We start from the raw sequence: 23,620 nt of genomic DNA, 5'->3' as shown, positions 1-23,620 counted from the left end.
AAAGCTACAAAATAAGATTGAATGCTTCGATTCGGCCAAGATAAGTCTCCAAAATGTGTGATTGACTTATCTACGTGATCAGTAACTCATCACGAAAATATTAAATATTTTATCATGATTTTTAATCAATATTTTGTTGAGATTTAAGGACAAGAAAACTTAACTATGTGTGTTAATTTATCCTCAGGATTTATCTCTCTTGATTCCTAAGGCTCCTACAACCACTCTAAGACACTTGTATACTTTGAATCCTTTTTGGGGACTGGATTTGAGTTTACAAAAGCAAATTGTCAAAGAGCCTAGTATTTTCGTGCATAGAATTTGAAATCATTATTTACATAGAATCTTCCATGCTTTTATACTTTGAAATCTTGTCATTCTAGCATATTAACTTTTGGGACATTTTAATGGGGATATTTTGCAACACTGAATATTTGGAGGGTTGTTTCCAAAATCCAAGCCTAGGCTTTACCTTCTTTTCAAAAGGAAAAAAAGTAGATTTATCCATTCATAACGGTTAGTTTTTGAAAGTTGAAAATCATGCTATTTAAGCCAAATTCACTCCAATTGAAACTCTCTTCTTGCCATGAAAAACAAGACTTCTAAGCTCTCACACTCGTTTTGAGAAGTTCTAACCTCCTCCAAGCTATAAAAAGCAACCAACTTCGAAGGGTTTTTTCATTAAGCTAGGTATTTTAGTGCTCATCCTTTGAAATATTTGAATACTTAGATATTGTTTGTTGAATGTGAGCCAAGAATTTTTAAGATAAAATCTGATTCAATATTTTTATTGTGAGTAGTTCTGTGCTTAACTACGATTCAAAATCTGCATTAGCTGCCTTCTTCATTTTCAAAATCATACCTCCCATATTCATATGATGTTTTTTTTTACAAATCGTTGATATTTGGGGATAAGAATTCAAATCCAAGCATTTATATACTCTTACTTCAGATAATTGAGTATATTGAGCCTTTTATCATCAATCTTATCTTTAGAGATGATTTCAAAGTGTAAGAGTATTTTGAAAAGGTTTGTGATCACTTTAAAATGTTTTGCTAGTGAAATGAGATGAAAACTTCTCAAATGTCAAAGATCTCACATCCTAAAATGAAGCCATTAGGTATTTAAGTAAAAAAATGAATCAAAAAGATAACAATTGAAGTATTTTTTTGTCAAACAGGATTACAATACTTGGGTCCAACTTGGAGATCAACTTTTTTAAGACGGAACTTAGTACATACAGAAACATTTCTTGCCTTCTTTACTCGAATATTAAAAAAAATGTTATTTTAGCCAATTACTTGGTAAAACACGCAAAAGAAATATGGAGGGAATCAATGTCTTACCAGATCTGTCTTCCAACAGCTCGTTCTCTTCCAACTGATGATGAACGACTGCCAAACTGGTAAGAAAAAGAAGGCAAGAATCTCCACATGAAATTTCAAGATGAGATCTTGCTCGTTTGCAAGATAAAGAGTGATATAATGACCAGTAACATAATGCAACATTCTAGGTTTGGTAGTCCTGTACAAGGGTGTAACCAGTAACCCCTTAGCTGATAGATTTATATAGTCAATATATGCAACCATGGAGGTGCCTTTATAACGAGCATTAAATAGTGCTAGAAACATAATTGCAACATAAAACAGTAGCTAAATGTTCACTCTGTACAGTTTACAGTAACAGTAGAAGTCACCCCTCCTTACAAACTTTTTGACCTCCAGGTTAAAAGACCGACCTGTATCTAAACAACCCCAGTTATGCTATCGGCCAATTGTTTGACCCTGCCAAAAATCTGTACCACATTCAGTGTCCACCATATGTAACAGAACTGCGGATGCAGTCTACCCAGAAGATCAGACAGTGAATGTCATAGATTTGGGAAAAATGATAATTGGATTATTTGTCAGCTAGTTTAGCCAGTCAGTACTTCAAACAGTCCATATGAGCTGCCCGAAACTCATTTATCATGTACCATAATATTCGTTCAAGCTATCAATGAAATAGCCATATTGAATATTTGGCCCATAATTCATGTTTTCGTTCATAGGGACCATATGATGCGAACCAGCATAAATGTTTCCAATACCACCCTTCAGATTATTAGCCTTTCCCCGCCCCTTAATGGACCTTTTGTTTTCTGCAGGAAACTCAGCTGTAAGCCTCCCCATCTGCTGCTGCAGATCCACAAGAGAATCAGTTGTTACTTTCCCTTTGGGGCTTTTCTTTGAATCAACAAGCTTCAGCTCAAGCCTATACAAGGCACAAGCGTCACAGTTATTAATCTCATATTCATAGAGATGCCATTCAAAATTATGTAATGGTTGTGGGTCCATGTAATAAGATCTCTTCAGCCCTCCAAATTCCTTCATGACCTGCTTCCTTGATTCATGCCAACCACGTCCACTGTAATCAGGTAATGACCTTTGTTTTCTATTTCCACTCTCAAAAGCTCTTCGAGGCTTATCAAAAAAGAGCCATTCCCTAATGGACTCACCGTCAAGAACTGAAAGGTCAAATAGCTCTGCATTTATGAGACAGAAACCCACTAATTAGCCTTCCTTTACCTACTTCCCAACAATATCAGAAACACAGTTAAAAGAAAATAAACGACAAAAAAGCATAAACCCCAAAATGCTGTACATGAGCTTGTTCAGGAAGGGCTTTTGACATCCATAAAAAACAATGAGTTAGTTAAATTTTATAACAAAAAAATGACCTTTCAGGGGTATGAATACCAATAGCTGTACACAATATTTTACTTGATGCAAGCTCACATTGACCTATTCATGCTTTTCCCAGATTTTGCCTTTCATCCCCACACAGACTGGCTCCTAAGAACCTTTACAGGAAAAAGAAAGTAATAAATCTCAGACCAGCAGGAGTTTGATGCATCCCAGCACCTCAGGTCTATTATGTGATCAACAGTCCCAGTTCGGTTCGTTTATTTTATGGCAAACCTTTCTATCATTTAAGGAATACCTATTCCATCCTTAGCTTCATGGTTTGACATAGATCCACACTACTTATTAGACTTTTGGAACATATTTAGCATCCTAATCCATGCTGTTGGCCATATCCAGATGAATCAGTACCTAAAATATCTGATACAAATAATAAACCATGCCCATTTCAAAATAATAAACCATGCAAATATCAATCCAACAATTTGCAGCTAGAGAAGCATTTCCTAAGACTTTTTTGTATGCTTATCAGGCTTATACTTAAGGAGATATGCAATTGAGTTCACAAATGTAACAATAAAGGCATGTCATCCCTGCTTGTACAAGGAGGAACAAATATATCATTAATTATGAAAACCAGAAGGGAGATTTCTCCTTCACTCAAACAGTGGGCTTGGCAAGCTTGCCATAGTCAAAACTCCAACTCCCTGTGATCCAACTATCCAAGCATGTTGGCTTGGCTAAGTACAGAGAACACTGACTTAAACAGTGAGTGAATCCTAAAACATTTAATTTTTTAGATAAAACACTAGATTTAACCCAAATATTCTCATTTTCCTATTTCCACTACCAAATATCCTATCTTTTGCATTGCCTTCTCCTAATCCTATCCCAACTTGAATCATGACAGGACTTTCCAAACCACAGATGCAAACTAAAAAATTCTCAAAATGCTGACCAGTTATTACTTAATGCTGAATTTCTGTACGAATTATGTCTGTTTTATAAAAAGAAAGGAACAAGACAACAAAAGGTAACATTTTTATATAAGATGATGAACTTAACTTATTTTCAGGAAAGCAACAAAAGAAAAAAGGACAGCGAACTAGTAAAAAATGTATTACACATTATACAATGGTTTAGGGTATTTCATATATATATACTATATATTCTCAAAAAAGCATTATACAAGAGAATAATTTTTCAGTCACTAAGAAGGAATTTCAAACACAAAAACACTTTTTCTCAAGATAAAACCAGACTTTTTGTTTGGTCGGGTCTGTCTTTTCGTGGGCATGTGATACAGAAAGAAAACGAATCTATTTGCTAATTATAAGTATTGTAGTTGTATGTAAAGCTTCCTAGGACCTCAGTGTAATCTGAAAAATAGGAATCACTGATGATGAGTTGGTGCAAAAAAGTGATATAGCTCAAACTAAAGTTCTATCATCCACCCAATAAGCAGATCAACAAACAGGACTTTGATCCATCAAGAGAATATGTATTATGCTACAAAGGTGGGGCTAATTCCCTACTAATGAATAATTTGAGATATAAGCCACTTGATTTCAGCTATTTCATTTGCACACTTCTTCTAATTTTTTTCCTGGTTTGCATAAACATGACGATCTACCTGTTTTTTTTTCGTCTTTAAGAAAAACAATGGCATACAGAATTGTCAAAAACCCAACTTGATAGGCAAAGCAATTTTTAAGTGATCAAAACCACCAATTCCCTTTCCTCTTTTGGAAACAACGAGAAGATTATTTTCCTTGATGGCCATACAAGTCCCTCTCCTTTCAGGTATAAGATATTTGGGTTCAAATAACAGATGTTTCTTATAAATCTCCTAAATTTGGTGTAGGGCATAATCAATTGCCAGTTCCCCAGCATCCACATTCACAATTAAATTCAAAACTTTGAACAAATGGATAAAAAAATGGTCAAGTGAGACACTCAACAGAATCAAGAAAATGAAAGAAAATGATATATAATGTTTTCAGCTTCAATAAGATGGAGTGAGAAAGATGGGCATTTTACTTCTCATTCAGCATTTAGCAAATCTTAGATAAACTAAATTCATCAGATCATTAAATTAGGTCTGTTTGTCACTTTGTTATCTTTTCCGAATTTTTTTACAAGCATTTAGCAGGTAGTGAACCAAATCATATCATCAGAAAATAAGACTCAGATTTTCTGCTACCTCATATGGGTCCTATTACCAAGTCAACAGGCTGGGAAAAGATTTGATCATGCTAAAAGAAGATATAGAAGTTTCTGGTCAGAGGGTTTAGTTTCTGGTGGAATTTTGATCCACCGCTTCTTATCATGCATTAGGAAGACAACAGACTAGGACTTTAAAGAGGACAATTACCAGAAAGATTTGGTCACAGTAAAAGCAAATCTGATTGTTCACTTGGGGTTTAATCTAGGAAGCAAGGATATTTCTTGTCACCAACCCCCAAACACTGTTTCAGATGGCAATCAAATAAAGAGAGACGTATTCTGTTTAAAATTAACAGAAAGCATAAGGACTGATAAGAATAAGCATAGCATATAGACGATACAAATAAACATATGCATACCAGGAGCATTCCATGGAGATTTAGTTGTTGCCGCCCCCTCACATTCAGGAATACCAACAGCTTTTCCTTGTGTCTTTGCAGTCAGTGCAGCAAAGAGGGGACCGTCCTTCAGATCAATGCCACCAGGACGCACAACTGGAGTCATGCCTGGTGGGCCCTCCTTCTCTGCTAGGTCAGCATGACAAGTACTGCAGTAGTCATGACAGTATTCTGAGCCCTGCACAGGCCTGTTACAATCCCACAATGCACACTTTGGGCCCATAAAGGCAGATGGTGGAGGGCAAATTCTTGGTAGCACACATGTTATCGGAGATGCAATATCATCACTGTACTGACCAGAACCATCAAAACTGAGATAAAGATTATGTGAGAAGTCTTGCTGCATATCATATTGATGATACTCCAATTGACCAGTCACATCTAACTGGTTCACAACTGCATGGTGCAAATCTACAGAAGAGGTTCCTTTGCAGTGGTCAATTTCTTGGAAGTTGTGCCCTTGTGGAGACTGGTTCACAAAGTAATCCTACAAAGAAGTCAATGTCACAGTTTTAGTCTTGACTAAATTATCTTGAAATCCAGTAACACTGTCATCAGTCAAGGAAAAAGGGAACTACTCGCTGCATTTACAGAGAAAATGGAATAGTTTCTTGAAAAATTCAGGAAGGAAAACAACCCTTCACATCCTACTTTCACCTAACTCAAATTGCAGGAACTTCAATGTTAGTTGGCAAATACTAAGAGTGTGATCTGACCTCCAATCAATCATCAAGTAGTAGGGCTTACAAGCCCCAGGATCACACATAAATTGGCATTGGTATTGCAGTACATAATACCTAATGGCAAAGTCCAAAGATGTAAAGAAGGCAAGTAAAACGAACCACATTGTCAAAACACTCCATTTTCAAAAAAAAAAAAAAAAAACTGTTATCATTCTTTCCTAAATAAAAAGATATTCTAAATGATATCTTTGTTTTATTTGTAATGAAGGGACATTCATTTTATTTGTCCAACACGAAATTTCAGAAAGGTTAACCTCAGAATCTGTTGGGGTCGAGGTAGCGTGATGATCTTTTTCCTCTAATTGAATGATGTGCCATGTTCCTATTAAATCAAATATTGCAATAATTACATTGTTGTGCTCTGATTGGGAAATGATCCGAAAGCAAAACAAGCAAACTACAAAAAAAAGGCAAACTCAGGGAACAAGACCGAATGCCCTATAAACACTTTAACGAGAAGGCACACCTCATGAAACACAGTTCTCTCCACAACCTGAAGGCCATGAACTTCTGGCTCCGGCTCTGGTTTTGGATTCATAGGAGGTGCTAAAGCACTGGTAGCATCATCTTCCTCCTCACAGAACTGTAACAAGCGTCGGATATCTGATGACAGATGTGAAGAACTGTGACTATTACCCTGGGGAAAAAAAGAAAGATAATTCTTTTAAATAAGATAAACCGGATCAAATCACTGGAGAACAATTCGAAGAAATTTAAGTATCCCCACATGTATAGAAGAAGCCGGTGAAGCCTCGTTTAGCTCAGCCTTCCACTCCCGTAGCATCTGGTGGACTTGCTCCTCCAATACTGCAGCATCACTAGTACGGCTCTCTTTCCGTGCGGATTGCAGATCCGAAAACATGCCTTGCAAATCATCCACACGATTCTTCGCGTTGTCCTTGAAGAGTTGGTGAGAAGCGGACTTGCAACCGCTTTTCGTACCCTTCCCCATCCGATCACCCGCGCCCTTTAAAACCCTGAGTGCAACATCAAAGGCATCTCGAAGTTTACTATCACAACAAAATTCTCACCAAAAGGGCACGCTTGATGAGAGAAAGGAGAAAACAGTACACCAGGCCACAATTCAAGCTTTTTCATCAGACGAAAGTGCATCAAAAAACACAAAAGAAAAGGAGCCGTCAAACGCAAAACGCACACAAATACGCCCTAATTCAAGTAAAAACAAGGGCGCTTTCCAAATCCACCACATTCATTCTTTCAAAAACCTTCCTGGTGCATCTCAAATAGTAGACGTTCATAAAACTAAATCAGCCAAAGTTTAAGTGTACACACCTTTCTCGATGAAGAAAAACCAGCCTACTTGACGATCGTAGAAGTGACAGAGAAAAATTCTAAGACATCAACTGTGATATCAGACGCTAATATAATTACCTGCAAGATTTGGAGAGGAAACCGACAAGAGACTGAGAGTGATAAGACGGAGAAGGAGTAATTGGAGGGTCTCTCTCTCTCTAGAGTCTAGAGTATGCAGTCACCGGCCTCCATGGAAAGAACCTAAAAAGCAAGAAGACGCGGCAAAAGCGAAAGGACTACCGCACTTGCAAGTTGCGAAGGAATTCCAAATTCCTTGATCCCACGCAGAATGCCCTTCATTTTTCATCGAAATAACTACGAAAGCCCTTGACTCAGTTCCCTCAAATTCACACTCGGAAAGGAATAAGCGAGCTAGTGAGCTGGATGTCCCTCGAACCACCGAGCCACCGCCGGACGGTGTCACCAAGTCAAATATGGAATAAAATTTGTAACCGCTTCACGTGAGATAATATTATCTTGATGTCATCTATTTGTATAGGATAGTAGGTCTGGCTCAACCCCATATTACACCAAAATTTCTAGGTAAAACTAATAATTTTATTAATATCACTATAATAGATATTAAAGCAAATTCAATTTATTAGTATTGAAATTTTGATTTGAAAAAAAAAAGGTTAGAAGATATCAATGAAAACTTAAGACATTTTGAGAAAATATTAAAGAGATGTAAAAATAAATGAAGAAATAGTAGCTCAAAACTTTAATCTTAGATTTTAAAATTCGAGCCTTTGAAACCACTTGAATATGACAAAAAAGGTTTGGAAATTTTATGGATAAATTTTTTATCAAGGCTAAAATTGAGTTGAGTATAGGACAAAATCCAAGTTAAAAAAAAAATAGGTGTTGCAAAAAATCCAGTTTGTTCCTAGCTCTTATTAAAAAATTAATGAAAAATAATCTGAAAATATAAAAAAATACATAATAAATATACTAGTGTTGCTTGTCATTTTGAAAGGTCAATTAGATACTTCGAAGACTTATAGCCAAAGTTATGGCCTTTGGAAGATCATGAATTTCATATTTGTAGCTTGGAGCCGAATCACTTGCTTTGGGGGCCGAGTTCTTTGTGCTCCAACGGTTCTTTTGAGGGTCGAATCCTCAGTTTGCTATAGGGGTCATCCTTCTTGTCCAATAGATTCATCTTGGGTGAAATCCTTTTGATGTAGCCGACTCTTATATATTGACCTTTCTTACTAAGGTTGACTCCTTAAGTAATCCTAAACTTATGGAATGTCAGGTTCGACTCATTGTTCCGTACAACAAACTGTATGGGGTTGACTCCTTTTTGCGATTCAGTAGAAGCTTGATTTGAAAATCGGTTTTTCTGAGCTTGACTTATTGCTTATGTGCTCGACTCTATGTTCATGTGCCTCACTCCACTTCTTTCCTGTCATTAACTTTCCAACTTCATTTTCTACCTTTTTTTGTTTATGTTGAACTACAATAGTGTGTGCTTGACTCCACTTCTTTCCAACCATTGCTTCTAATGAATTTACAAATTCATTTTCCTACTTTTTTTGAATGTGTTTAGCTATAGTAGTACGTGCCCAACTCCATAAACCTGGGGTTCGAGTCATTTTATTTCTTCCAATGTTAGAGATTGAATTTTTGAATGTAGTAGGCTTCCTTTTGCATATGTACTCAACTCCTTTTAATATATTTTCAACTTGAAGCTAATTTGTTCACTCTCATAGCAAAATCATCACATGTCTAAGTTTGTTATCATCAAAATTTGGGTATTTAAAGAAGTCTTTGAGCTTCTTCTTCCTCAATCTCTCCCTTTTTATGATGACAAACATATGATTTAAAATTTCAATGCAAATGACATGGCATGCACTCTTAGTAAGATTTTTCATCTTTTAGCCCTTAGTGTAATGTTTTTACTCTCCTTGACTTGTTACATTTTCTAAAAATTTTTAGCTCCCCCTTACTTTGAGACTTTATACTTATGTTTATTTTCTAAATCATTCTAAATCTTTTTCCTCATTTTGGAATCATCAAAGTATGCATAAATAAGATATATCCAAAAGGCATTTCATTCATTGTGAGCACATTTTACAAAGGAATAGTTGGAAGCTCTTGGATACAAAAATTGAAACAGTAGTAGTTGGAGGAGAAGTTGAAGTAGAAGGTTGATCCTCTAGGTGCTATCCAATGGCAAACCCAAATGTTTCGAACATTGATTTGAAGATTTGACTACTACCTATGTCATGATACATATTTACAAAGGATGATCGATCAACTTGAATACGTATGGTTGATCATACAGAAGGTTACAAGGCAAATATTATAATCAACTATCTTGGTTTGATTGGTCATGCAAAAGACTGTTATCCAACTTTATAAAGCATGATCGATGGCATGATCAATCATCCTCTGTGATGGATGTGTTTTTAGTTTAACTAAAAGCAATAATGTAATTTTTATTTTCAATGGCAATTGATGTAATTTCTACAATCCCTTTTTGATGAAGTCAATAAAAGGAATGGAATTCGAGAGAGGGTTGGACAACATTACAACCCTCTTGCATTACCTCTATACAATCCTCTCTACAGCCTATTTTCGCCCCTTTACTCTAGTTCTTTCCCCTTTGTCTCATTTCTACAATTATGCGAAAGGATCATGTCAACCTCCATCGGTGCTAAGGTTTCAGTCCTTCGTGGTTTTTTAGGCATTGGATTTCTAGTCACACCCTGTATCCATCCATGGATGATATGGATCTTCTTCAGACTAGGGAGGGACACCAACATGGTATTCAATGTGAGCTATTGAATTTTTTGAAAAGAGAACAACTTCACTAACTTGTTGTAATTTGAGTACATAAGCCTCTACTTATAATAGAGGAAACAAGTAGAATTCAATTACAATGAAACTACTCTTATCCCAGTTACACCCAAAACTCAACACTAAAAGATAATCCTAGAACAATTGAACAACATAACATAAATAGAAGATTAACATAACTAAAACACCTTTAAATTGAGACTCTCTTCTATGAGACCTACTTCCATAATAATTTTGGCTCTGTAAGATTTCTTGTTGTGAGAGTCATGAGAGACTCTTCCATACCTGCTCTTCAACACTCCCCCTTAATGTAGAGTTTATAACTTCAACTTGCAATGAAAAAGAATCTTGGTCTTCAATTTTCTTTTGTTGAAAAAAAATTCTTCACAGATGTAATTCGTCATAGATGAAAAAAACTCCATCTTTTGTTCACATCTTGTTCTCCCCCTTACTTGGATATTTTAATCACATAAAATTTGATTACCACAATAAGTGAAATTCTTCATTTTGGATTATATTCTTCTTCTTCTCAAACGTGGAATTTAATCTATCCCCATACTTTTCCTTCTATTCCCTCCTTACCCCCCCCCCCCCCCCCCCCCTTCTTAAGCTGGGAGGTAATGACAATGATCCCAACTTGAAACAAATGAAATAGTGGTAGTAATAATCCCCTCCATCAAGGTGTCCCAATAATAAGTACGAAATCGGACACAACTCCCAAAAAGTAAAAAATGGGTGATAGAAACATGACTCGAAACCAACCTCAAAGGATTTTGAACAAAAATAGTGATAATTATCACTAAAATGGGTAATACCTATCACTCACAAGACAACGATAAAAACCAAAGGGTACCAATAAAAAAATCTTAGAAGATGTAAAACACCAACATATATAAAAACAAGGACCAACCAAAGCGACGCACCAAAGGGTTGGCCAAAAGGGGGTAAACGATAGTAAAAAAAAAGGATGTTAAGAGAAAGACTGCCAAGTAAAATGTAAATGGGAAATAAAAAGAAGAGAAAATCAACACCACCTTAATGAGAAGGAGATTGGAATGGTAGTAATGAAATAACTGAACAAATTCGACCAAGTATAATTATTTTTTGGGTGACTACAATTTTTCAAAGTTAGTTATGTAGAAGATACACAACCAAGTAACAAAAACACAAAACTTGAAAACAATATTGATGCAAGATATTGCATATCTTGAATGAGCTCATCATGGAGTGATTAAATTGGACCAAAACTTTCTTAGTAGAATAAAAATTTGGCTAAAACATCGGATTTTAGGAGAAAATGAAACTCAATTCACATCAATGCCTGGAGAGATAATATGAGAGAAAATAGGAAAAAAAGGAGAAATTTTTAGTAGAACTGACCTTTGGTACTTCGGATATCAATATCTCCAAAAATATAGCTCAGAATCACAAATGGTAAATTTATCAAGAAACTAGACTCAAATATATTTAATGTGATATCTAATTTAACATAAAAATATTAATTTGTGTATCTTTTATGACCTCTTGATCCTCTCCATTTTGTAACTTGACCTTTGTTGACTCCAATGCGAATATCTCTTTAAATATAAATTAGATTGACATAAAATTTTCTCCTAATGAAACTAGACTTATATAAATTTCATCTATATCTTCATAAAATATATTTATTTTAATATAAAAAAACCTGATAGATTTTGGACTCTGTAATGGGTGGAACTGAGTACTCTTTCTTCTTTGGCCAGCATGACCCAATACCCTTGAGAAATTGATATCTCCCTCTAGAAAACTCAGATTGAGAATTTACCTGATAAGGTAGAAAATAGACTTATAAATATTTATTTTGACATGTATTTCTCCATATAAAGTCTCATTATTGATGGTATAAAATGGCTCAAAATTTGAAGCTTTTCGCTGCTTGTCAAACCTCTCTTCCAACCTGACCTTAACTGCTTCAAATATTGATTTATCTTTGTAGAAAAATGATTGAATTTTTTTTTGTTAAAGAGTAGACTCAAAATTCATTCCATAACTATATATTTTTAATATAAAAATCTCAGCATGGAATTTCTAACGCCAATAAAATGACCGGTACTAGGACAAGAAAAAAATAAAAAAAGATAGAATACGAACCTAATCTACTAGAGGTGATAGATCAGAAAAGGATCACATTATCTCTATGGGTTGATCGTGTTAACTCACAAAACCCACTCTGATACCATGTTGAATTTCTAGACAAGAGAAAAAACTTTACTAACTACTTTTAATCTGAGTACATGAGTACCTATTTATAATAGAGGAAACAAGTAGAATTCGATTACAATTAAACTACCATTTTCTTAGTTATACCCAAAGTTAAACACTAAAAGATAAGTCCTAGGACAATTGAATAACTTAACATAAATAGAAGACTAACATAACTAAAACATCTTTAAACTGAAACTCTTCTGTGAGGCCTCCTTGCATAGTGATTCTAGCTCTTTACGACTTCTTGTTGCGAGAGTCATGTGAGACTCTTTCATACCTACTCTTCAACATGAACTATCCTCCCATGCATCTAATCTAACTTTTGATAGATGGATTCTCTGAACTCCTTGAAGATAGAGCTACGACGAGTGAGAATTTCCAAACTTCCACTTTGAATTGGAGTTGGCTCGTTTGAAGTCTCTTTAACCAAATTATCTTCTTCTCTTCCTTCATTGTTTTATTCTTGTTACTAAGTAAGCCAATAACTTGAAGATGATTGTGTTGAATTTCTAGAATTGAGAAATACTTCACTGTCTTGTTGTAATTTGATTACAATGAACCTCTATTTATAATAAAAGAAACAAGTAGAATCAAATTATAATTAAACTACCATTGTCCCAAGTACACCCAAAGTCTAACACTTAAAGATAAGTCCTAACACAATCAAATAATTAAACATAAATAGAAGACTAACATATTTAAAACACCTATAACTAAGACTCTCATGTGAGACTCCTCTTTGACTCTACCATATTACTTTTGGTTTTCTGAGACTTCTTGCTATGAGAGGCACGTAAGTCGCTTCCTTACCTGCTCTTCAACACTCCTCCTCAAGTTGGAGTTTATAACTTCAACTTGCAAGGAAAACAAGGAAAAAAATTCTTGGTCTTCAATCTTCTTTTGATGAAAAATTTCTTCATAGATGTAAAATCTTCATCTTTTGTTTTTCTCTTTTGTTGAATATTTTAGTCACATAAAAATTACCATAACATGTGGAATAAAATAACCCTTTCGTTTACTTCTTTCTTCTTCTACTTCTCCCCTTCAAGTTGGGGATAAAAAAGACATAGAGATATAGCTTGGATTAAACACAATATGGGAGAGAAAAATTACTCCTAGCCGTTAAAGAGCAGGTATGGAAGAGTCTTATATGACTCTCATAGTAAGAAGTCTCATAGAACCAGAATTAACATGGTGGAGTGTAAGAAGAGTCTCATGGAAGGAGGTCTCATATAAGAGTCTCAGTTAAAGGTGTTTTAGTTATTTTTATCTTCTATTTATGTTTAGATCTTCAATTATTCTAGGACTTATTTTTTAGTGTTTGACTTTGGGTGTAATTGGGACAAGGGTAGTTTATTTGTAATTTAATTCTATTTGTTTCCTCTATTATAAATAGTTCCATGGTACTCAAATTACAACAAGTTGGTGAAAATTTTCTCTTTTCCAATAATTGAACATGATATCAAAGTGGGTTTTATGAGTTGACTCGATCAATCCACAAAGATAATGTGGTCCTTTTCTGATTTATCACCTCTAGTAATTTAGGTTTGTATTCTACTTTTCTTTCTTTCATGTCTTTATACCAGTTGTTTCCTTGGTATTCGTACCTTCATACTGAACTTTTCATATTACAAATTATATATTGACAGAAAGAACATTAACTCTACTTTCCAACACAAAAGGAATTTTGACAATCTGAGTTTTTTGCAAAGAGAAATCAATATTTGAAGTAGAAAAGGTTAGACAGTAAGAGATGTTTGAGTAGCAGCATAAAACTTCAATTTTTGACACATTTTATGTCATCAAGAATGAAACTTTATATGAAGAATTATATTTTAAAAGAAAGTTTTGAGATATTCTCATTGGAGTCAGTAAGTGTCATGCTATAGAATGAAGCAAATCAAGTGGTCATAAAGGATTCAACAACTAAGCTTTTTATGTCAAATTACGTTTCAAATTAATGCTCTTTGTGTCTAGTTTCTTGATCAACAGACCGTTTGTGATTTCGAGTTATTTTTTGGTAGATATTAATTTCCAAAAGTACTAAAGGTTAGTTCTACCAAAAATCTCTCATTTTCCTATTTTCTCTCCTATTATCTCTCCATGCATTGACGTGAATTTAGTTTCCTTTTCTCTTAGAATCCTAGTTTTTAAGCCAAATTTATATTCAAATCAGAGAGTTTTGGTCAAACAATCACTCCATGATGTGCTCGGTCAATTTATGCAATATCTTGCTTCGATGTTGTTTTCAAGTTTTGTGTTTTTGTAACTTGGTTGTGTTCGCATCGTGAGATGAGAACTTTGCTTCTACCAGAATTTGGTCTTATAATCAACCAAGAACTTGCCGAGCCTTAACCAAGACAACCTCAGCAGTGCACTCAGTTTTATAGACTCTACCAATTCGGAATTTATCAAGGGAAATTTACTATATTACCTATTTTTTCACAACAATTAACACAAATAACCAATTTCTAAACTTAATATAAAAATTACTCAACTTTGATCTGTCAATTGCACGTGTATAGTCCAAAATGACATGTCAGCTTAACCACATTCGTGGTGCCATGTCATCATACCACATTAGCACACAAAGGGTTTAACGCGATATCATCTGACTCATCATCAAATCACCATGTCATCATGACACGCCGCATTAGAACTACATGTCAGCTTACCTTTTTTCCCCCATTTTCCTTCCATTATTGATTTAAGTTATTTTAATTAAAAATATTTTTTAAAAAATATTTCTGGTTTTAAAATTAAACATTTCATTTCATTACCTTAAATTTAATATTATATAAACTATAAATTTGATTATTAGTTATTTTAAAATATTTTCTAATGTAATTAATACCTTACATTCTCTAAAAGATATTATTTAATTAAGAAAAAAATCTTGTAAAAAATAATTTTAGTTTTTAAAAATATTAATTGTTGCTACATATTTTTTTACCTTTTTTTATAAAAACTAAATATCAAATTGGTATATTAATTAATTAAAAATCATACTCTCACCTATTTAACAACTTTAATTATTGATTTAAAATATTTTTAATTGAAAAAATTATTTTAGTGTTTAAAAATCTTATTTATAGGTACAAGTTTTACTCCCTAATATAGAAAATAATAAAATATTAAATATAAAATTAGTATATAAATTAATTATAAATCTTCTTCTAATCTAACTAAAACGTTTCATTATTGATTTAAGATATTTTCTAATTAAAAAAATATTTATGTTTTTAAAAATTTTATTTGTCAGAACATTTCTTTACCTTAAGTTTATTGAAATAAATATAAAATTTGTAGATTATTTATTAAACAAACATCTTCAAACCTGATTAACACTTATGATTATCGGTCTAAGATGTTTTCAAATTTTCAAAATTTTAAAAAAAATTATTTTATCTTTTAAAAATCTTATTTATCGGTTCATGTTATATTATCTTCATTTTATTTTAATAAAATATAAAATTTATATATCAATTAATTAAAAATCATATTTGAATCTATTTATCACATTTCATTATTGATTTAAGATATTTTCAAATTTTATAATATTGGAAAAAAATAATTTTATTGATAATATTATTTGACGGTACATGTTTTATTATTACCTTTTATTTATTTTCGTAAAAAATATTATTTTAACTAATTAAAAAATATATTCTAATTTATGTAACACTTTTCGTTATCTATTTTTATATTTTCGAAATTTTAAAATATTTAAAAAATATTTTAGTTTTTTAAAGTTTTATTTATTGGTTGACGTTTTATTTCCTTCTATTAATTTTAGTAAAAATATTTTTTTCAATTAAAATCAGATAATGAAGTGTGTGCATATAAATTTGGTTTTAAAACGGAAATAATTTTTTTCCAAATAACTTTTTAAATTAGAAAATATCTTCAAGCAATAATGAAAGGTAATAATCAAATTAAATTGATTTGTGGTAATTAATGTAAATTTTTTATATTTTATTACAATAAATAGAAGGTGTGAAATGTGTTAAATTTAAAAATATCTTAAATCAGTTATGAAATGTGTTAAATAGACTATAATATGATTTTTTAATTTTTTAATATATAAAATTTATATTTTATTATAATAAATTGATGGTAATGGTGCGTGTTTCTATAAATAAAATTTTTGAAAACTTAAATTATTTTTTTCTCTCTATTTTTTTTAAATTTGAAAATATCTTTAGTCAATAATAAAATGTGTTAAACAAATTTGAAGATTTTTTAATTAATGTATATACTAATTTATATTTTATTATTTTAAATATAAAATAATATAATTGCACCATTAAATAATATTTTTAAACACAAAAATAATGTTTCATATAAAATTTTTAATTAAAAATATTTTAAATCGATAATGAATGGTGTTAAATAGTCAGAATATTAATTTTAATTAATTTTTGTAACTATTTTATATTTTTCATTATAAAAATTCGGTAGTTTGATATGTCCCAGCAAATAAGATTTTTGAAATCAAAATTATTTTAAAAAATATTGTATTAAATTAAATATCTTTAAGCAATATTGTAAGGTATTAATTACAATAATTTTTTTAAAATAGTTATTTTTTTATTATTTTAAATTGAAGGTAATGAAAAGAAATGTGTAAGATTTTAAAATCCAAAAATTAATGTTTTTAAATTTTTTTAATTTTAAAATAACTTAAATCAATAATGAAGGGAAAATTGGAGGAAAAGGTAAGTTGAAGTGGAGTGCTGATGCGCCACAAGATGATGTGTTATGAAGATGTGTCATCCTACATGGATGATGACATGACAATTTGATGATGTGTCTAGTGACATGGCGTTTAACCCTTCTGGTGTTGATGTGTCATGATGATGAGGCACCATGTATGTGGTCAAAGTTGATATGTTATGTTGAACTGTATACGTGTAGTTTACCAATCAAAGTTGGGTATTTTTTATATCAGATTTAGAAGTTGGTTATTTGTGTTAATATTTTTAAAAAATGGGTAATATAGTAAAATTCCCTTTTATCAATCCTAGCGCGATCAGGACTCCGAGAGGCTTTTTGATTCCCACATGCAACTGGACTCCTCATGTCCAACAAGTTGAGCGTACCTAGGAATTGAATTTGCAAAATCCTACTTGTAAAATTGGTTGAAGACGCATGGCTATAGCTTGCATGATTTGATCATCTTTGATAAGCCATGGTATGACTAGAGATTGCATGAGTTTGAATGGAAATTGATTAAGAGTTTTTGAACTTAGAAAATTTTGCCGCGGTTGTTGAGTCTTACTCAAGGTGGGATTGCATGCTAGGATACGACTCTGTATTTGGTTGAAAGCACCGGTTGAACACACTGAGCAGTTACCTCATCGATCATTTTCCAAGATAGCTACTTGGATGAGACTGCCTACAGTGGCAATGAACTCTCAACTCCATCTTATGTCGGATGCTCTCTTTGCAACAATCTTTGACATTCCAAACATCTTTTGCACTGTCTTTTTAATGTAAGACTTATGCTCATCCAAACATCTTTTGCACTGTCTTTTTAATGTAAGACTTATGCTCATCCATGGAGGCATGAATAAATTCATTGATATGATCCCTCAAGTCTTGCAAGAAGGTAGCATCATCCTAATTTTCTTTCGACAAAAACTTATTTCTAGGGTTGTTGCAGAAGGGACTAGTGGTAAAACCACATCTCAAGGCATTTGTTGTAGAGAAGAAAAAAAATTCAAAATAAAGTCTTTCCAATAAGGCACAACACAATATTAGACTCCATGTAGTTAACAAAATCTCAGAATAGCCAAAGAGCAGTTGTCAAAAGCAAAGGATACATTAGGACTGGTCGTAGGACAAAAAAATAGAGGTGGACAACAAGTGGTTTCTACAACCGCAAAGAATCAAATCAATGCGGCATAATAAGAGAAATCATAACACATGGGTGTAGCCATGTTGGAAATCAATAGTCCTCAATTTTCAAACTTGAGGATGGATCACCAATATCGAAAGTTGCTACCATGATCAACTACGATGAAAATTAAACAAATAAGAAGGAAAGTAGAAGAAAACAAATAAACTAGGCAAAAGCAAAAAGTTAAACTACAATGAAACTTGGTTGAGAGAGTGAAACCCATCATATCTATAAATTGACAAAATCTGCTATGTGTAGCCATGGTGGAAATCAATAGTCCTCAATTTTCAAACTTGAGGATGAATCGCCAATATCGAAAGTTGCTACCATGATCAAATACAATGAAAATTAAACAAATAAGAAGGAAAGTAGAAGAAAACAAATAAACTAGGCAAAAACAAAAAGTTAAACTACAATGAAATTTGGTTGAGAGAGTGAAATCCATCATATCTATAAATTGACAAAATCTGTTATGATACCATGTTAAATTTCTAGAGAAGAAAAATAATTCAGTGACCTGATTATAATTGAGTGCAATGAGCCTCTATTTATAATACAGGAAACAAAAAGAATCAGATTATAATTTAACTACCCATGTCTCAGTTACACTCAAAGACACTTAAAAGATAAGTCATAACACAATTAAACAATTGAATATAAATAGAAGACTAACATAACTAAAACAATTTTTACAAGGATTCTTCGGTGAGGCCTCCTCTTGTGAGACTCCCGTAAAACTCTACCATATTAATTCCAGCTTTGTGAGACTTCTTTCTGTGAGAGTCATGTCAGACTCTTTCATACATTTTCTTGAACAACATTAAACACATCTTCTTAAGACTTCACCATATGGATGTCATTGACTATGCCTCCATTGTTTGATAGAGCAAATTACTCTCACTAGAGGAATAGAATGAAACACTTCTTTCTCAGATATGAAGTTGATCTTCTTTCTCATATATGAGTTTGATCCATGGGAAATTACAAGCCAAGACCCTTACTCTCCTATGAAATGGGAAAATACAAGGAAGTAGAAAAACTACCCAAAGAGTACATGACTTAAGAGAAAAAAAAAATTTCTGTTAACCACAAAACATTAAACCTACTCCTATGTTCACTTAGTGTTATTGAACATTCAAGAGTAATACGAGCTATTAGTGCCAAAGAAGTCTAGGATAAAGTCGAAGTGACCTTTATAGGGACACCTCAAATTAAAGGGGCAAAAATCAACATAGTCACTAATGAGTATGAAAACTTTAAGATGAAAGTAAAAGAAACTACATAGAAAATGAGTGAGAGATTTAATGAGATTTTGAGCAATCTAACCTTATTGGAAACCATCATCACTGATAGACAAAAAGTGAATAAAATCATAACAAATCTCCTCATAGAATGGAGAACAATAAAAAAATCACTCTAGATGAGCCAAAGAGAATTTGACAAGGAATATGGAAAACAAAAGAAAGTTGCAAATGCTCTTAATGTTAAGAACTTTGATGATTCTGAATATTATGGATATGGAAAATGAAATAGCATTGTTTTTCAACAGGTTCAAACGATTCTACAGGTTTGCAAAAAGTAAAGGGCAGAAAGGAGGACAAATAAGTTAGAAGGAGAACAACAAATACTTCAAGTGGGGAAGCAAAAAATTCTTCATTGTTGATTGCCACATGAAGGAGAAGGAAGCAAGAATGTAAAAAATAACGCATAAAAAGCAAAAAATTGGGATGATCGATAAGAACTCCACTTGATAAGTGTATTTATCTTTCTTAAAAGTGAAAGCGTTGGAATAAGAGAGAATGGAAGAAGAGAGAAGTAAAATAGAGGAAGAGAGGGTGATAGAGAGAGAGAGAGAGAGAGAGAGATAGAAGGAAAAGAGAGAAGAGGAGAGAAGAGAAGAGAGGAGAGGATCTAAGGCATGAATTTGAGAGGGGCAAGAGAGGCAAGAAAGATTTTGGAAAAATGCTTAATTGACTTTTCCTTCAACTAACACCCATATTTATAACTTTTTCCAACACATTCTTTGGGAAACTTCTCAATCAATTAGAGTTCTCCTATTACATAATTTATGGAGAGATCCTAAGAGATTGAAAGATTACATAAATATAGAGAGATTCTAGGAATTTAAATGATTACATCAGTCAAATGAAATTATTTCTATTATAAAAATATTCCATCTTTTCCAAGAGAGACATGTTTGACTCCTCCATTGACCAGCCCTTACCTTTATGACCTTGAGCTCCTCTATTCTTAGAGGTGGTGCCACTTTCGATTTTTCTTTCTTCTTCTTGCTCTCTTCTTGTTCTTTTCTTCTTCTACTTCGCTTTTTATTTGGGGGTAAGTTTGGGTCTCTATCATTCTACCCCCTTGAATATCAATCTTGTCCTAGAGGTTGAAAGTCGAGGATTAGTAGAAGGAATTCATCCTCACTTGTCCAAAATGGTGTCTCCTAGATTATCTTGAAAACAAAATTAATTTACCACTTTTACCCTTAAGGTGGTGCCCTTTAGAGAAAAAATGATGAGCCAACTTGGCCCTCATGGCATTGGAAGAAGAGGTAAACTCTGACTTAGAAAATGATGAGTATTTATTGAAAAAATCATTGAAAAACATGAATACTTGGTAATTAAGAACGCGGAATGTGGTGCTTAGCTCTAATACAATGTCAAACGCCCAACCAATACAACCCAAAAGACCAGTCTGATAGGTACGGAAAGCATATTACTTATCCAAAGACCAACGGTGGATGGAACCACCACCAACTCTGACATTGCAAAGGGATAGGAGATGAAGGAAGAGAGAGAAGAGAAGAGAGGAAAGTGGAGAAGGGAGAAATCCTAACTGTGGGAGAGAAGAAGAGATGGAAAGAAGTGAAGAAGAGAAAAATTGAAAGAAGAGAGGCAAGAGCTGAATGCTCAAACCCATGCCCCCATGCTTCTATATATAGTTGAATTGTGAAGATTGCAACGTGTATGATGTTCCTAAACATGTTTATATGTAATATATAACCTCCATGTACACCATTGTACTTTAAAGAAAGGAGTTAGGGTAGTTCTCTTAAATTTGTTACTGAGTCTTGACATACATCATTGACACTTAAACTCTAGTTTTCTTGTTGTCTTCTTCTCCATGGGTACTTCTTTAAGAGATGTCCTTCTATGGTGCTTAAGGTCCTGTGTCGGCTTGATCGTTTTGAAGTTGTAAACCTTGAAATGTATTGTCTCTTGAAGGGAAAGTATTTGAAATACTTTAGTTTACAAATTGTTAGTTCTATTAAGTTTTGTTATCATCAAAATCGATAAAAAAGTCCACCTAAGGTCAACACTTATTGGGAAAGACTCTTTCCAATGAAAATATTTATTTTTCCTTTTATATTTTCACTTTATTTTAAAGATGTTATCTAAAACCTTAAATCTGTAGGCCCGGGTGGCTTCTTAAGGGGGAGGGATAGGGAGTGAATTAAGATACAAAATAAAATTTAAGTGTTTTTGGTGTAAGTAAAGTAAATAGATTGGAACAATAAAAGGCACAAGCACACAACTACAAAGAGGCAAATACTTTTTGTTATCAATATTCTCCTAGTGGTAATCACTGCCACAAAACCCTTAATAAAAGTTTTAATATCTTTTTGTCATAGTGAAAATAGAAAGATATACAAATATCTCATGAATGGTCAATGTAACTTAGTAGGAACTTGGTATGACTATTACTTTCTAATGAACAAGGCAAACTAGCCCAGAGTTTGTGGTACCACTATTAGCTTGTGATAGTAAGATCATTTATGGTCGGCAATATTGAACTCAAATAAATCTTTTTCACTGTCTCAGTGATTGAAAGGAACTCATGTAGAAGGAGACTTGTTTATTTTTCAACCAAAACACAGTGTTAGAGAGAGCGGCAGCTGGGTAGAAGATAAAACGTCGTTTCTCACTTTCTTAATTAATTACCAGTTGATGAAAATGGAGGCTGGTGTCAAAGGGAAAGAAAAGAGAAAAGCAAAGGAGATCAGAGGCTAAGAGTGGAAACGGAGTCGTCGTGGGACCAACAGAACAAGTGCGAAAGAGAGAGAGAGGGAGAGAGAGAGGTTGATCTTGCGCGGAAGCTTCCGAGGTGAAGGAAAGCAGGCATCAATCACTTTTCGAGGGAGAAAGAAGAAACGGGCATAAAGTGGCTTCCACTACCACCTTGTCCAGACCGCGCACAGAGAATCTGCACTTGTCCAAGACAAATTTGATCATGTTAGGAGTGAAGAAAGACTGGCACGGTTGTTCTTGCTTCTATTCAACTTTGCCACTTTACGCGTGGTCAAATGTAGTGTTTTGCAGTACGTCCACGGGGATTCTTTTGCATGGTTAAATTCGACTGCCAATCACTCTGGTAAGGTAAGAGAGACCGAGTAATGTCGAACTGAGAGAAAAAACATAGGTCAAAGTTAAATGAAGAACACCACTTGAATCAGATTTAACTTGATTCAAACACACAATCCAAACTGAAATGAGATTTTTTTTTCCAGCTTTTATTAGGGACCGTTTGTACCCGCCATAAGAAAACAAAGATAGGAAATAAAAAATTTATTTTTTTATTAAAAAAATTTCCTATTGAAAAAATTACCTTCGACCGATTTTCTTGCATTTGTATTGTTATTGGAAACAATAGAAAAATTAATCATAGTGTTTTTACTTACACTAAAAATAAATTTAAAAGTAAGAGGTAAGTGATCAAGAACAATTTTAGTACTTCTTGGTTTATTATCTTATCCTTTTTAATATGTCTTAAAGCCAAGAGGAATCCTAATAAACCATTCAAGAAAGGAGTGAATGGAAGTATGAAACATCCAATTAAAATTGAGAAATTTAAGCAAAAATGCACACACAACAAGGAGGCCAATTTTTTTTGTTTTTTATATTTCTGTAGAGGTAATTATCGCTATAAAACCCCTACTCAGAAATAATTTCACTAATATGCTCTATTAGCTTAAATATAAAAAGGAGATTTCGGTTTTCTTGAAGCCAAGTATAATTCAATCACACTTCCTTATCTCTCCCAAAGATATTCATATACAACTAGATTCTAGCTCTAATAGGCAATTCCCTTCTAGAGTTAAAGATTCTAAAAAAACTAGATTCTAGCTCTAATGGGCAATTCCCTTCTAGAGTTAAAGATTCTAAAAAACCTCTAAAAAAAGTAAAAATATAAAAATAAAATAGATAACTTACACTTTTTGGAGAGATAGCAACTGCCAAAGTGTCTCTAAGTTTCCATCATTTTAGGCAGGAACGAGAATGTGTTTGAAGCCTTGGAGA

General features: G+C 33.1%; 1 protein-coding gene across 2 annotated transcripts; it reads right to left on the bottom strand.

Moving 5' to 3' along the window:
- Positions 1 to 1,498: 1,498 nt before the first annotated feature.
- On the bottom strand, positions 1,499 to 7,561 carry LOC137960844 (transcription factor VOZ1-like). Of its 2 annotated transcripts, none has more exons than XM_068808316.1 (5): positions 7,346 to 7,561; positions 6,780 to 7,029; positions 6,519 to 6,689; positions 5,271 to 5,796; positions 1,499 to 2,525 (listed from the first exon to the last, which is right to left on the bottom strand). In XM_068808316.1, exons 2-5 carry the CDS (start codon positions 7,002 to 7,004, stop codon positions 1,969 to 1,971), a joined length of 1,479 nt encoding a protein of 492 aa, XP_068664417.1. In that variant the 5' UTR covers positions 7,005 to 7,029; positions 7,346 to 7,561; the 3' UTR covers positions 1,499 to 1,968. The 2 variants fall into 2 exon arrangements, with proteins under 2 accessions (XP_068664417.1, XP_068664418.1); XM_068808317.1 differs by having other exon boundaries at positions 7,445 to 7,561.
- Between the last annotated feature and the right edge of the window lie 16,059 nt (positions 7,562 to 23,620).

The sequence above is a fragment of the Aristolochia californica genome, unplaced genomic scaffold, assembly GCF_029961685.1.
Source record: "Aristolochia californica isolate CCGP_79_NKW_82.1479 unplaced genomic scaffold, dmAriCali1.0.hap1 SCAF_1, whole genome shotgun sequence".
NCBI classification, from domain to species: domain Eukaryota; kingdom Viridiplantae; phylum Streptophyta; class Magnoliopsida; order Piperales; family Aristolochiaceae; genus Aristolochia; species Aristolochia californica.
This window is presented reverse-complemented; position numbering and strand designations above follow the sequence as displayed.

What these genes read in the sequence shown, in the direction of transcription:
- LOC137960844 (XM_068808316.1), bottom strand. Translation starts at nt 7,004, where the DNA reads ATGGGGAAGGGTACGAAAAGCGGTTGCAAGTCCGCTTCTCACCAACTC. An exon ending in CACCGGCTTCTTCTATACAT is followed by an intron (nt 6,690 to 6,779) that starts GTGGGGATACTT and finishes TTTTTTCCCCAG; the next exon opens with GGTAATAGTCACAGTTCTTC. An exon ending in ATCTCCATGGAATGCTCCTG is followed by an intron (nt 2,526 to 5,270) that starts GTATGCATATGT and finishes TCATAAATGCAG; the next exon opens with AGCTATTTGACCTTTCAGTT.